Source organism: Grus americana, chromosome 13 (genome assembly GCF_028858705.1).
Source record: "Grus americana isolate bGruAme1 chromosome 13, bGruAme1.mat, whole genome shotgun sequence".
Lineage (NCBI taxonomy): Eukaryota > Metazoa > Chordata > Aves > Gruiformes > Gruidae > Grus > Grus americana.
Genome location: NC_072864.1, coordinates 7,438,214 through 7,452,664, shown reverse-complemented (window position 1 = coordinate 7,452,664; position 14,451 = coordinate 7,438,214). Strand labels below are relative to the sequence as shown.

The 14,451-nt window shown below is 41.0% G+C and overlaps 1 protein-coding gene across 2 annotated transcripts in view; it reads right to left on the bottom strand.

Annotated features, from left to right (window-relative positions):
* Window positions 1-12,768, bottom strand: part of ADAMTS18 (ADAM metallopeptidase with thrombospondin type 1 motif 18) — a 79,269-nt gene extending 66,501 nt beyond the window's left edge. Inside the window, exons 1-3 of one of the 2 annotated variants that reach the window (XM_054841062.1) lie at window positions 12,440-12,768; window positions 12,208-12,286; window positions 10,030-10,346 (exon numbers count right to left, since the gene is read on the bottom strand). In XM_054841062.1, the coding sequence (XP_054697037.1) occupies window positions 10,030-10,346; window positions 12,208-12,286; window positions 12,440-12,541 (498 nt within the window). In that variant the 5' untranslated portion in view covers window positions 12,542-12,768. Of the gene's footprint in view, window positions 1-10,029; window positions 10,347-12,207; window positions 12,287-12,435 lie in introns of both variants that reach the window. The other variant, XM_054841063.1, reaches the window with a different exon arrangement.
* Between the last annotated feature and the right edge of the window lie 1,683 nt (window positions 12,769-14,451).

The following is a 14,451-nucleotide window of genomic DNA, read 5'->3' as shown; positions in this document are numbered from 1 at the left end:
TGCTGTTCTGTCATGGCTCCCACCCTGTATTTGGGTTCATGCATAATCTTCATTCAGTGAGACCCGCAGGACTCTCTGTGCCTCAGGCAGTTAAAATAACCACCTAGGACTCTCTGGTAGGCAGAAGAATCACAAGAATCAGAGGAATCAATTGACTATTTCTGTAACATGTTAGCCTCTCTGCAATTATTTGGCTCTTCTATCAAGAGCAGAAGATGAACAAGGTCTTGCCTCCTACAGATGTTCCCAGGACGACCAGCGATAATATCCTTGCACGTTTTTGTAGATCAAAAACTGTGAAGTTCATTCGCTGTCTAACAAGGGAAACAAGCCTTGAAAGCTACTTTCCTCTTTTACTCCCAATGCCAGGCTTGACTTTATCAGGATTCGATTGGGATTAGGCCAAGTAACCTCTTCACATTTACTCTTGACCTCGTATTTTTTGGTGGCCATTGTGCTTCCTTTGCTCCTTCATTGTCATAACACTCTGGCAGCAGAGCAGAATGAAAACAGTTGACATTGGTGCACTGAAACATATCTGGCAGCTGCAGGCACCAGATGCTAAGCACTTCATTGCATTTTCTAGCAGCAGTAGCAGCAGTCGGTTCTCTGGGAAACTGCCTGAATTCCTGCCTCATTTCACTCCTGGCTGTTATTAGTCTGAGTGGTCCATGAGAACAGCATAGGGTCAGTCTGCAGATGGGTTTCTTTGCCCTTCAAGTAGGCAGTTTTCTTCCATCTCACTTCTGATTCAGTGAAATCTGATTATACAGCACCACCTTGGATAATTTACAAGATGTGTTTTGGTGTCTGTCAGTTGAAATGGACATGCTTCCCTTTCTTGATGAGCCAGTGGTACTTCCCATTTGCAAAATATCTTTCTAAACCGAATAGTAATTGTAGCAGTGTTTCCCAAAGAAATGGTCTGTCTCTTGACTCAAGGGCCAAGATGATGTTAGGAAGAAGAAAAGAGAACTCTCCTGAGGCCAGGTTCTGATCCAAAGCAGTCAGCATAAAACTTTTTACTCACTACAAGCTTTAGATGAGGCAAACCACAAAATACCTGTCAATGAGAGTGGAAGATACTGTGCTGCAGGAATCAGTAGCCATCAGCTGCTCACTTGTGTCTTAGCCTGGAAATTGTCCTTTTTCTGACCCTTTGGTCAAGCTTTTGCTGCTTGAGGCAGGATAACAATCTGATCATCAGTACGTGATGTTGGGTGTGCAAAAAATATCCATACGTCCTTCGGCATGACTTCCAGCATGAAGAGAAGTCAGCAAACAGAGAAAAAACTAGAGGCTGGAGATACTGTTGTGGTAGGACAGTGACCAGACATCTATTGCAAACAATGTAACAAAGAGGGGACTATAAGGAATGATCCTTTGTCAGAAAAAGTCGCAAAAAAAGTGCAAAAGTAACAGAAGCATTTTTCCTGTCCGCACTGTAATCATCCACAGTGGGCTGAAAAAAATTGATCTCTGCCAGAGCCCAAGATCAGTATTTTATCCTTTAATTTATACTTGCATCTCCCAAAACAAACAGCATAACTTTCTGTCAAGTGTTAACGAGAAATGAAACTGGGTAGTCACATTTTTAGAAAAGTTTAAACTTTCTTCTCCAACACTGTGTTACAGCATTTATACCTACCCCTTACCATGACCAGCTTACACTTTAATTACACTATTAACTTGAAATATTTCTTGAGGTTTAGACAAGCCTAATTTTAAGACTTACTGTTTTGATGACTTCTTCCTAAACAAAAAAAAAAAATGTGTGTGGCGTAAGACAAGCCTGCTCAAGGTAAACTTATTTTTAAATGCTCACTCTTCTCACTAATGTACAATAATTTGCATGAAGAAAAAGCAAATCTGTTTTTAATTTCATGATTTAAAAAAAAAATTATTCTGGCATTATATAAATTTTATATCTGATGGCAAAGAAACTGCAGATCTAAAGAGTAATCCATGTTTCATTAGTTTGTGTATTCTGCCACAGAATATAATATTACATTCTTAAATTAGTTGGAAGCCACATTGCGCTGCAGAGTATAAAAACAAAAGTGAGGGCTCAAGCTAGGTCAAGCATATTTTGTATGGTCCATTAAAAATCTCATTCCATTAATATTAATAAAGATGTTGAGACACAAAAGTCCTTCAATTAACATATATTAGGCAGGCAGGCACAAGCATTCAAGTGATCCCACTGTGAACAGCAAGAATCCAGTCCTCAAAGAATAAAAACCCATGAGTGTGCTGTGTACATAGTGGGGCAGCTAGAAATGCTAATGCCGCAGAAGAGTGAAAAGGCAACGCCCTATTGTCTGTGCAAGTAAATATCACTTTATTGCCTCAGCTTCCTCTTCTGTTAAGCAGGTTTGTGCTGGGCCTTGTTATTCCTGTAAGAATAACTTCAAGACCTATTATCTTTGTCATCAAACTTTTTTCTTTTACTATTTTTTGGCAGGAACTAGCTGGGCAGCCACATATGAGATTCAGGAAAAGGATTTTCATCTGACTGTACAACTCGTTTGCAGATTTCCCCAGCTTATGAACTAACATTGTAAAAAAGAAATTAACTCGCATGTTCCAGAAATTACTCTGGGCAATAATGGTTCCCACGGTACTGAGCTTCAACCATCAAGACTCATTCACTTGCATATGACCTGATTATTTGACATTTCTTCACCCTCATTCTTAGTGACTTCCGAGCATGATAAACAATAAAAGGTTACCGATGTCAACCTATTACGAGCCAGGATGCTGTTCTGGTCTAACACACAGTAAAGCCAGTACTGAAGCTTAATTAATACATGTTTGTAAATTGTGCTGAACTGCAAGGCATTATGATTTCAGGTTTCTTCTGTAAATGTTTACCTCAAAGCTTTAGTCAATGCTCTACTGTCTGAACCAAAGTTAAGTTCTGCTTCCATCAGCTATTCACATAGCCGGTCAAATCACTGTCAGAGCAAATCAATAGGAAATTCCTTTAGCATACTGTAATTTATGGTAGACCTGCAGCAACAGAATTGGGATTAAAATGGGATAAGAAAAGGCAAGAAAGAACCAACATTTCTGCTCCCAGGGACATGATCAAAAAGACAGAGGAAAACCTTGTTTGTAATGTAATTACCCACTACAGTTCAATTCAGATATCATTTAAGGGCTAGTCAGAGCCTTCCTAACACAAAATGAGTGGGTTTTAGAAGAGATACTGAAGTCTGAGCTTCAGCTGATATAACTCACTGTAGATCCACTGCTAGCTCTCACTGCAGAGGTAACCGAGTTTAACCCCTCTCCTGCCAACTCACTGAGAGAAGACCATTACAAAATTGACCAATATATTACTGGCATCACAGCTGTGGATGCCTTTGCCTAGCATGGCCCCAGCTTTTATCTTGTCCCCATTCATGGACTACAAATTTCAAAACCGTGACCATCCAGACTGGTTATGACTGGGCAGCCTACGTTGAATCAAAGTTAAGCTCCCAACTGAGTACACGTGTGCAAATCACAAAGCTGTCATGATAATCAGGGCACTGGTTTTGCAGAGAGGCTAAGCTTCAGAAAAAAAATGCTTAAGAACAGGTTTGATACCACTGTTTGCTCAAATTAAGTGGACTCTGTGGCAGGGCCAGGGCACAACCAAAATACTCCTGTGCTTTCTACCCACTCTACTGCTATGTGTCAGGTGCAGAGCTCTAGGAGTGGGTGGCTTGAGTTGGACTTGAACTAGTTTCACAGACTGTCATTGTGTTTTGGGTAAACAAAAGCCTTTACACTCCATGTCTGCAAACCTGGTATCTTCCTCAAACACTTCTGAACTGGAGGAAGAAGGGGAAAAAGACAGAAATAAAACCTTGTTCTGGTTAATTATTAGTGACCAAAAGGTGCTATTAGTTATTAGAATCTCCCTCTAAAAAGAGAAGTATTTTAGACGTTCAGCAGTTCGCAGCTATGCAGAAAAAAATACGTTGCATCTCAGCAGCAGAGATGGTATGGTCCAAATGAAAATAGTGGCGCTTAAAATAAAAATCCTCATTTACATCAAAGACGTCCTGTTATGAAGAGGTCAAGTCTGTGCAGACAGGTCATCCTCTCCCGACCCTTACGAGGGCATTTGACTATAAGCGTCTCTCTAATGGACTAGGGAAAGTGTGGGAACTAAGCTCTGTGGAAAGACTTCGCTACAGCAAGAAAAATGCTCATGTTTCAAGTATAGATAGAGCCTACTAATTCCTTTAGAAGTTATGATAGGACTACTGCTTAACAAGAAAGGCCAGGATGAACTTCCTATCTATGTGCAAATGGATGGCTCCCTGTTTCTGGAATTGCTTTAAAGGTGCAAGTAGCAGTGCTCGCAACAGCCTGAAGTTTACTCTGAAATACACCAGCAGACAATTTCCATGCTCTTACTGCTAGCTGTGCAATAATAGAGGAGGCAAAAAACGACTGAGAGGACCAGCTCCTGTGGGCACTCTTGTGAGCTGTTCTATGTCCGCAGCCCGCTGTGTTCAGGCTGACAGAGCCAAAGTGCTCTCAGTGACACAGTATTTCCTCTATGTATGTTCCAGGGTTTCAGGGGTTTTTTTAATGCAAAACCTGGAAGAAATGCAACCTCTATTACTTTTCCCATCCAGCAGAAGCAGATTATTTCTCCATCATTAATCCTCTTTAATTCCATTTCTTACCCATCAGAAATCAGTAGGGTCAAAATGCCTGGGATAACACTGTCTTTGTCTTTCAGAGCTAAAGCCAGAGTTAAACAGAAAGCTTATCAGACAGATATGGAGAAGAGCAATCAATAATCTAATCACACAATTCATTCCCCATCAGCAGTCAATTCAAGGCTGAGACTAGAAACGGCATCTTGTATTTGTCTAGTACAAGTTAAAATATCTTCAAGCATATGGCTTTTTCCCATTGCCACCTCATGTTCCTGTAAATAGTTTTCTTATTTTCATCTTTACCGTATTATGCAGTGAATAATGGCAAAACGTCCATCAAAACAGTGGACAAAATGATCATCCTGTAAAACATGGTTTGTGTTTTATTAAGGATGGGGATGCAACGGGGTGTGAATATAAAGAAAGTCAAAGAACTCATATGCCAGATGCTGTTCATGTTGTGCTGGTATAATGGCAGAAAACGTAGAATTTGTATATTGACTTGTGGATGGACTAAAAATAGTTTTGAGAATTAGTCAAATCACCAGTTCTGTACTTAGTTTCTCTTCAAGGTCCCACTGGGCCAAATTTTGTCATATTTTTACAGCTGTAGGTTTCTAAAGGAACCTCTTTGTGAACAGCAATTATTTTGTACTTTTACCAGCAGTCTGGCTCACTGATTTTGACGGGAGTTTGTCTGCATAAGAACCTTGGGATTTGTCTCAACATATTTAATTGGACTTAAAGTGTGAGCTCTAGGAATAAGAGGCTGTTGTTAGCATGAACTTAAATAATGCTAATACAGGGTGCAATTAAACTACTACAAAGAACGGGTACATGAGTTGCCTTGCCTGCCTCTTAGGTGGCCAGACTGCATTAAGAAGCTTTAATTTTGTGGCTTCTTTGATACTTTGAGCAAAGTCCTGCCCTCAGACATGCACACACAACTTCCATTGAATTAATACATCTCCTGTTTATCTCTCAGTGCTACATCTAACCCTTTCTCCAGTCATAGACTCCTCTGACAGCTCAGTGAGTGTAACATGATTCATCCTTCCCTCCTCTTTCTCTTCCCTTGACTAGACACTAACAAACATAACAGAACTTGAGACAAGAGAAAGAGGCCCCTTATAATGAAAGATTCAATCACATCTTACCAAAAACAAAGGATGGCACCAGCTAGTGCATGAAGCTGACTCCACTCTTCTAATTGAGGTACATAAATACAAGGGAGAGAATGGCCCACATTCACCTCTAGTGTAAGCAGGTGCAGCCTCTCAGGCCTCCATGCTGCTGCATTTGCTTAGGGCCGAACAATAAAACTGCGTATCATATAGTTTTAAAAGACCTGAACTGTTCCACTGAACTGTACTGATTTTCTCTCTGACCCAAAATACACATGTATGTCTCCTCTGTGATTTAATGGTAGGAGAGTTCCTTTATGTTGTACATATGTTTCTTCCCTCTGGGTGCACGTGTTTTGTACTTGCTATATACCCTCACCTGTCTCCTCCACCAAACAGCACCAACATCCCCACAAACACTATATTAAAAACTACTCATTCAATATGTTCACTATTTTCTATGTTGCATATTGGAATACCTGTAAACTTGTTTTACTTAGTTCTTGTCCACAAGGGAAAATGTGACTTCTGCTCCTAAATGCACGTTTTAAATTACTTTTAAGAATGTCTCTACAACACAACTGGCCTACTGACAACTCTGGGGTTCTCTTGTCTTCTGCCCTGATTTACTGTGGGACTGCAAACAACTCACTTTATACGAGAGATTATGTATATGTAGACCTAACATAAGCAGCACATAAGGAGACAGAAAGGAGACAAAAACTAGCATATAAAGTGAGATAAAAACTGTACTTTATACACAGACTAGGAAGACAGCAGTAAGGCTTTCAGAGACAATGTCATCATGAAAGAGGAGTTAAAGATGGTGAACCTACAATAGATATGTCTTTTTAATGCAGATGAGATAGCACAACATGTGGATGAGGCAAGAAGAATGAGGTAGGAATACAGATACAGCCACACTGAGTAAGTCCTAAAAAACAATTTCTTATTCTAACAATGACCAGTACTATCTCCTTCAGAAAAACTGAAACCCCCTTGCATTCTGTGGATTTGGCATGGTCTGCCTCCCAAATAGATAGCTAAAGGCAATTATAAGTAATAATATATTACTAAATAATAATAGTAATAAAAACATATAATTAGAACAACTAAGAATTAGCTCAAGTCAGGAGTTTCCAAAAAATTAATTTGGGAAGAATGAACAATTTGAAATTGGAGAATGTAAACAGAGGATGAAGCAGCAAGACAAACCAGTGGCCTGGATTTATCAATTGGGAGAGCACAAGGGATTGAAGGAAACTCCAAGATAAAATGACTGAGCAAATCTGTGTGATGTACAACATAAGCCTGAATTTTAACAAATCCGTCATACTCTTATCGCTAAATAAGTATGATGCTGCTACTGAATGCCTGATGGCACCGATGACACTTAGGAAGATCTAAACAAGATTTCTTGCATACAATTTAATTTCATTTAAAATAATAATAATTAAAAAAATAAAAATCACAGCTTTCTTGCTGCATAACAGATGCTCCAGTAAGCAAAGGATGCTGACTGACGCAGGAAAGGGCAGAAGACAGAAGAAAGCAAGTTTCCTGTTGAAAATCAAAGTACCTAAACACTTTGATGATGAAAAGGCAAGAGACAGTACTCATAGCAAACTTGTACGCATTCTCCTAAAACGCCAATTTAATGTATTAGAGTACTTATTCAGATAAAGAGCATAGATCCAGTTTTGCCTTCTGACACATCAAGAAAATTGTGTTGACTGATGGAAACATTTGGTCTCAAATCAACGAATGAGCATAAAAGTGTGGGGCCTTACTGTCAACTAAGCTATTAAAACGTGAGTAAGATACACACATCTCTTGATAGATCTATACCAAAGCAAGAAATTCTTGCTCCTTTCCAGTGTTAAGTTAAGGTCACCCTGCCTAACAAACCATTTCATATAGACTCTCTCAAAAGTCTACTCTGCAGGCAATGGCAGATAACAGACAGCTGAATGACTGAATACTCTAGGTCATCCAAAAAATTAGATCAAAGAGTCCCTGTATTCTATTGAAATGCAATTGCTTCCAAATCACATTGTGGTGTTCCAGGCTTGAAAGAATGGGTCACTGCAGTTTTATTGTAGAGAAGCTATTGCTAATGAAAGGAACAATGGAAAGATTAGTGCTACCAACCATATAGAAGAAACACCACTTTCGGTTTAATTGCAGTGAACAAAGCAAATAGGAAAGAAGGGCAACCAAGTGACAAAAGTAGTTGGTGCAAAGAGGATATAGAAGCTATTCACAAGGTTCTCTTGATCAGAGCACAGCGTCCAGACTTAACATATGATTACTGAATTTGGATCACAGTAAAAAATGACGTGGTTGTCATTACAGACAGCTGACGACACCTTTTTAAGAAGGCAGCCTTACAAACAGAAAGACTAATAATCCTGTTGATAATTTGCCTGGGATTCATTAAGTGCACGGAAATTAATAAATGGATAGGGAGAAAGGAACAATAATACTTCATTTGTGATACCTACTCTGCAGGAGACAATTATAAGTAAAGGTTTACTTCATTTACCACTTTAAAATAACAATTTAAGGTGAAATCTATTGAACCATGGAACCGATTAAAGAAAGAGAGAGATTCCAATTGGTGATAATCTAGGTACTGAAAAAGGTTCTGTCGTAACAAATTTGTTCATGCCACAATATTTATTCTCTTTTGATCAGTTTTTGGATCTTTTCTAAGTGAAGCTTACCAGTCATAACAATCTCTATGTCGAGACAGTGGTAAAAGATCCATTTCAGTCTCAGTTAAGATCACCACATTCTGTTTCTCTGTGACCTGAGGCAGACTTGAACCTTCCTTCTCCAGACAAGACTTGACAAGCCCAGCTTCACTTAGCTCATCAAGCACGTTAAAAAACAAAATGTGACCAAACAGGGGAGATCACCCAAACTGTAACTGTTGTGTGCAGGTAGAGTGCTTCTCTTAGAGGAAAAGACAAACACAACGATAAGGGAAAACAGCTTTTTTCTGAATAAATATGGTAAAAGCTAGTAGTTGTGAAAATGAAGCTTCCACAAAAACAACTAAACACATCTGATATTAACAGTTCAGCACTACAAACACAACTTAAAAAAACAAGAAAACAAGCTTCATTCCAGTTCCTGGCACTGGCTCCAAACTCACATTTGCAACTGTTCAAATTAACTGTAAGATACTAATTCCTCCAACTTGCTGAAAAAAAAAGTAGAGCATTCAAAATATAATCCAGAATACTTCAACCAGGTATCAGTATTCAACAGCTCTTCCTAATGAACCACCCTCTTCTCAAGTCACTGATTACTATTTCAAAGGAAACACTGGGTGTCTCAAGTGCTCCTTTTTTGGTCCCCTCACACAGTTTAATAGCCCTTACGGACAAGTACCTTTGCAAAACAGATTTCTAGAGGGTGACCCAACATATCCTCTGGACCTCAGACAACCACAAAGCATACAGAGAGCTTCATATACCAAACACTATCAAATGTCACTGCTTTCATCTGCATCCATAGGAGATTGCTTTGCAAGTGCAAGGGTTTAAGCCTAAAAAACATCAATGACTATTAATTCTGTACATGATTCTTCTGAATTACTTCAGTAAAGACTTCTCTGCAGGCAATGAGCATTGTCAAATGTATTTTGAAAAAATCATTTGTGAGTAATAATTTTTCATGAACTTGGATAACAGCCATAAATGGAAAATATGCAATGATAATATTTAACACATTCATAAGAGATCAACTAATCAAGACTTATAAACCTGAATAAGGCTGGAATTGTCAAAGGAAACAAAGGGAAATTGGTTCACAATTCCTGCTCAGCTAGGAAATTCACCCTTCCTTAAAGGTGCAATACTTTTCCTCATAAGCTTATGGACTGATTTTTTTTCTTTATTCATAGTAATTCACAAAGGCAGGAAGAGCATTTACTTAAAAGCAAGCAAAAATGCATAAACTATCACAAACTATAACAAATGAAAATTGCCATGGGATAATTATGAGGACTACCAGTCTTCCGTGTTTTTTTCCTGAAGGACTGTGATCAAAAAATACAAAGGGTGTGTTGCAGTTGATTGACTATAACTAAACCTCTCTGTTAAATGCAATAGCAACTAGTGGTGTTACGAAAATCAACAAATGGTGTACTGTATCATGAATTACATACCTCCAGCTACTATTCCACATATGAAAATACTTTTAATGCTGATTTGTTTTAAATAAACACTTACCAAGCCTACACATGTAGATATTGCTACCGAAGAGGTGCTATCATTCCTTATAAATCCCTGGTAGAAACACTGCTCAATTTCCTGTTCCTGAGAATTTGAGACTCCATCTTTCCCGAGTACCTGAACAATAAAACTGTTGCTTAAAATGGTCGAAGGCTTAAGTTCTAAGTGAAGTTCCTGTCCAAATGCTGAAAATTTGTAGTGCAAGGAACTCTTTGAACTCTGAGTTGATCTCTTTCTCCTAGTACTGTGCAAAACATCGTGTGAAATGTACGATCCACTGGAATCCACTTTGACGGGTGTCACAAATACATAATCTGTAATGATAAAAAGTTAGCCATCACCTTTTGTATCCAACAAGGATCCAACAACACCATAAGCATCAGGCTTTCACTATGGCATGAAGCATTCCTCTTTTAGGGAATGGCCTGAAAGCTCTGCAGGCTATGTGTGTATAGGCTTGACCGCATAAATTCACCCCTGTAAGTCTCACAGGCTCTCAAACAGTGTTTGTTTCCTTTCTGCCCCACTGAGAGGTACAGACTAACTACCATAGCTGTGAACATTCCCACAATCGCTCTTCTGAAGACATTTGTCATCACCAGCAGATCTGTAGATTTTCCCCTCCCCCTGTATTAATTGCTGTCAAATGTGAAGGCTGCTCTGGTTTGAGTGGGATTTTTCCTTCCTAAGAATGCAGCAAATTTTGTATCACTGTAGGGGTAACCATGACTGAGACTTTGTAGAACTGTACCACTTGTTCAAATGGATTAAAGGATTAATTTATTAATGCCTTAACTGAGTAAGATCTCATCTCTTTGTAGTGACTCGATTAGACTGGGTTTCAAATTGTAACCGACCTTCAGAAGAAGGAGATTACATCCTACCTAATAACCTTTAGTCAGCCATTGCTAATTGCATGTCAAAGAAGTTTACTGTTTTGGATAAAATATGTGCAAAATTACAAAACTATGTGTGAGGAGAAGACTAAGATCTACTCACGACCACCTAAGAAAGGAAAAAACAGAGGCCATGATTCAGCTAGCTGCATAAGCAGGTGCCTAGCTTGAAGTACATTACATTGCTGTTGATCCAGCCATATAGGGATTACTTGTGTCCTGGAAGTTGGGTCTGAATTTTAGCTGTTTGCTGAACCAGGACCTTTGCACCTATTGCTGGTTATACGAGTAATCATGCTGAATAAACTGCTTCCCAACCCCATTTCATTTTTGAGCTGTATTTCTCTGAATACTTAAAGATGTCCATGCATTTGACAGTAAAACAATTCATTTATCTTCCTAAATTGAAATAACACCATTAAAAAAGAAGAAAACCCCCTCCTTCTTGTGTTGTAACAGATGTTGCAAAAACTATCTATCTCTTTGCCTGAATAGACTTTATTGGACACACATTAAGCTGAAAACATAACCAGTGACAGGTTGTTTTTCCTTAGACAGTGGAAACAATACATCAAGAACTTTCACTTTCCTTGAGTGGTGTTAATAAACGGCAGAAGTTGAGGACTCTAAGCAGGCTGGTGGCCAAAAAATGCAAGCAGCTGCTGGAAAGAGGGAATCCCCCTGTGAGCAGACGATAGGATACAAGAGGGCTTTCCTTTCTGCACCCTGGTGTGGTTCTCTATTGTACTTTGTTTCCACTTGCACCCAATAAAAAGCACATACTGCACTTCAAACTTCCCAAAGTCATCAGCATCTAAGTGTTAGTGTCTGCAACCTGGGAACAAACAGCTCCTGAGCTCTCACTCACCCCAGTCCTTTCTCTCCAGGTTTGTTTTCCCTTAGCCTGCATTGCATAGCTGCTTCTGCTCTCCCACTCAAATCTTTTCCTTACTTTTGTCTCATTGCTTCCATAACAGACACATGAGGTTTTTTTGTTTTGGCTACATACACATTCATCTTTCTAATTGCACATGTAAACGTGGATGTATTTACTATCTCATTCATTTGCTTTGCTGTTACATATCGTTTCTTTTAGCTTTTGCACACAGGGCTTAACAAGTTAATCTCTGCCTATGGTTAGCTATTTTACAGCAGCCAACTTGCTCTCACTCTATGTTCCCCAAACACCGTGTCTTCTTCCCTTTAAATGCTCAGTCCACCAAAAAAAAGCATCCATGCAAATGTTCATATACACAGACACAGAAAGAGCTATACAAACCATGATTCAATTCACTGATGCTGTCACTGGTTAAAGTTGCTGCATGAGACATGCAACAGAGGCAGCACAGCTGAAGGGTCTGCAAGAGAAAAAAAAAAAAAGAGAGAGAAAAGGAGTATTGGGCAAGATTTACTTGACAAGGGAAGACAGAAAGACAAGGCACCAGAAACTGTGCAGTAACCTGGTATAAAAGTACACTAGGCGACTGCAAAAGAAAGTGCTCTCGACCTGCCTTTACAGTGCTTCCAAGCCACGGAAGGGTCGGGAATTGCATGGAGCTGCGGCTGAGAATCGCAACTGGTAAAGTCCAGACGACAAGCAGGAGACAGTCCATGTTCCGCCGTGCACCTGGTGTGCTACCTGCTCCCCGAAGCGTGCGGCGGGCGAGCCCGGATCCCCCGCATGGTCACCTGGGCTCTGCCCCGCAGCAGCTCCGGCGGCCGGCTCGCAGCGCCGCGCCCCCGCCGTGCGCGGCGGCGGAGCCCATGGAGCGGCGCCCAGGTGAGCGCGCCCTCGCCGCCGCCGGCGCGCACGCTTTAAGCCGCCGCCGCCGCCGCGGGGCAGCGCTGCCTCCGGCGCCGCGTCTCGGCGCGGCCGCCGCCCGGGGGGCGACGCGCAGCGGAGCGGGCGGGACCAATGGGGAGGCGGCGGGGCCGGGCCGGGGCAGGAGCCGGGGCCGGGACTCGCGGTGCAGGCGGGGAGGCACCTGGGAAAGGGGGTGGCTTGCGCCCCCCCCCCCCCCCCCCGACCTCGGGGGAGGCGAGGAAGTGGGTGGGCTGGGCAAGGGCAGCGCCAGTGCTGGCACACCTGTGGTGAGCTGCAAAGAGATCGGGGGCACCTCTGCTGGGGCAGGAGGGCTGCAAAAATGGGGGGGTGACCCACACGGCTTAATCAAAAGGACCGGAGTTTTCGTGAGGATGCTGGGAGGAGGAGTCCGGTATCAGCCATCCAGCTTCCAAAGTACCATTCACTTGGAGAGAACATGCTGTTACTTTCTATTATCTTTAAAGGTAGCTTCATGGGAAAACAAGCAAACAAACAAAAGAATCAAACAAAGATTAGGTTGCCTGGGAGGACAATACAGCTCTGATAGCCAAGACCAGTCACGCTGATGTCCATAAAGGAGCTGACTTTCACACAGTGGCTGACATGTACAGAGCCAAACGCAGCACCAGGTTCTGATCTCTCCTCATCTAGTCTATGCTATTAGGTTACACTTTCCCCTCTACAGAAAACTTCAGTAAAGGATCAAAGATCTAAAGAATCTAAAAGGAAACTGAAGTATCGAAGTGAATGGGACTGGTCCTGGTTGGAAACCAACACAGAACTTGTTTCTGATGTTTTTGGCTGCACTTGGAGAAGTGTCCCTCACCTGATGATCTCCCTTTTGTGCTAGAGAGTTTTCCAGCATGTGTCTCAGTCCAATCTCTCTGAAAATCTCCCCTGTCCCAGGGTCACACCATGAAAAGAAAAGGTAGCTGTGTCAATTTTAGGTGCCTTGCTGCTCCAGTTGGCACACAAGCTGGAGAGCACAATGGAAGCCGAGGTGAGCTGGAGGTCATCTCCTCTATCTACCTCCTTCACCAGGGGTTTCGTGGTAACTAGTTTGGGGCAGTGGATTAGACAGATCAGAGATATTTTCCCTTCTAAAGCATTTCCTGTATTTAAACATTAAATGAGTTCCCAGGTGTGGAATTTCTCCTTCACCTCTCTCTCTATTTCCCAGTGGGTTTTACATTATCACCTTGCTGAATATATTATGATAAAGTTTCAAGATCTTTTTGTAACAGTGCACCTGTCACCTCCCACTGAGTATATTCAAATGAAATAGCTGGCTACAGGTTTACGATGGTCCCAGTGGGGCAGAACACATAAAACATGCTGTGCTTTGCAGATAATAGGAGAAAAATATAAAATTATTGGGCTGTAATTTTATTATTGGCCCTCCACACCCTGAACAGACAGACTTGACTGTTTTCAGTAGATTACTTGACTGTGAAGACTGAAATTATATTTGCTGTGAGGGGAGGGAAATGAAAACAGTTCTCTAGCAATTACAAGAAAGAAAAAGACAACTTTCACCATAAACCTAGCACCACTGAAGGGAGTTTTGCTCTTGATTTCTGTGGAGTTAAGATTTCACCCTGGGGATTTATAGTTTCTGAGTATGATCAAAGAAGAAGAAAAAAACGCGACACTGGTTTGCATGACTATAAATGACAAGCATCCAAATCTGAGTTGGCA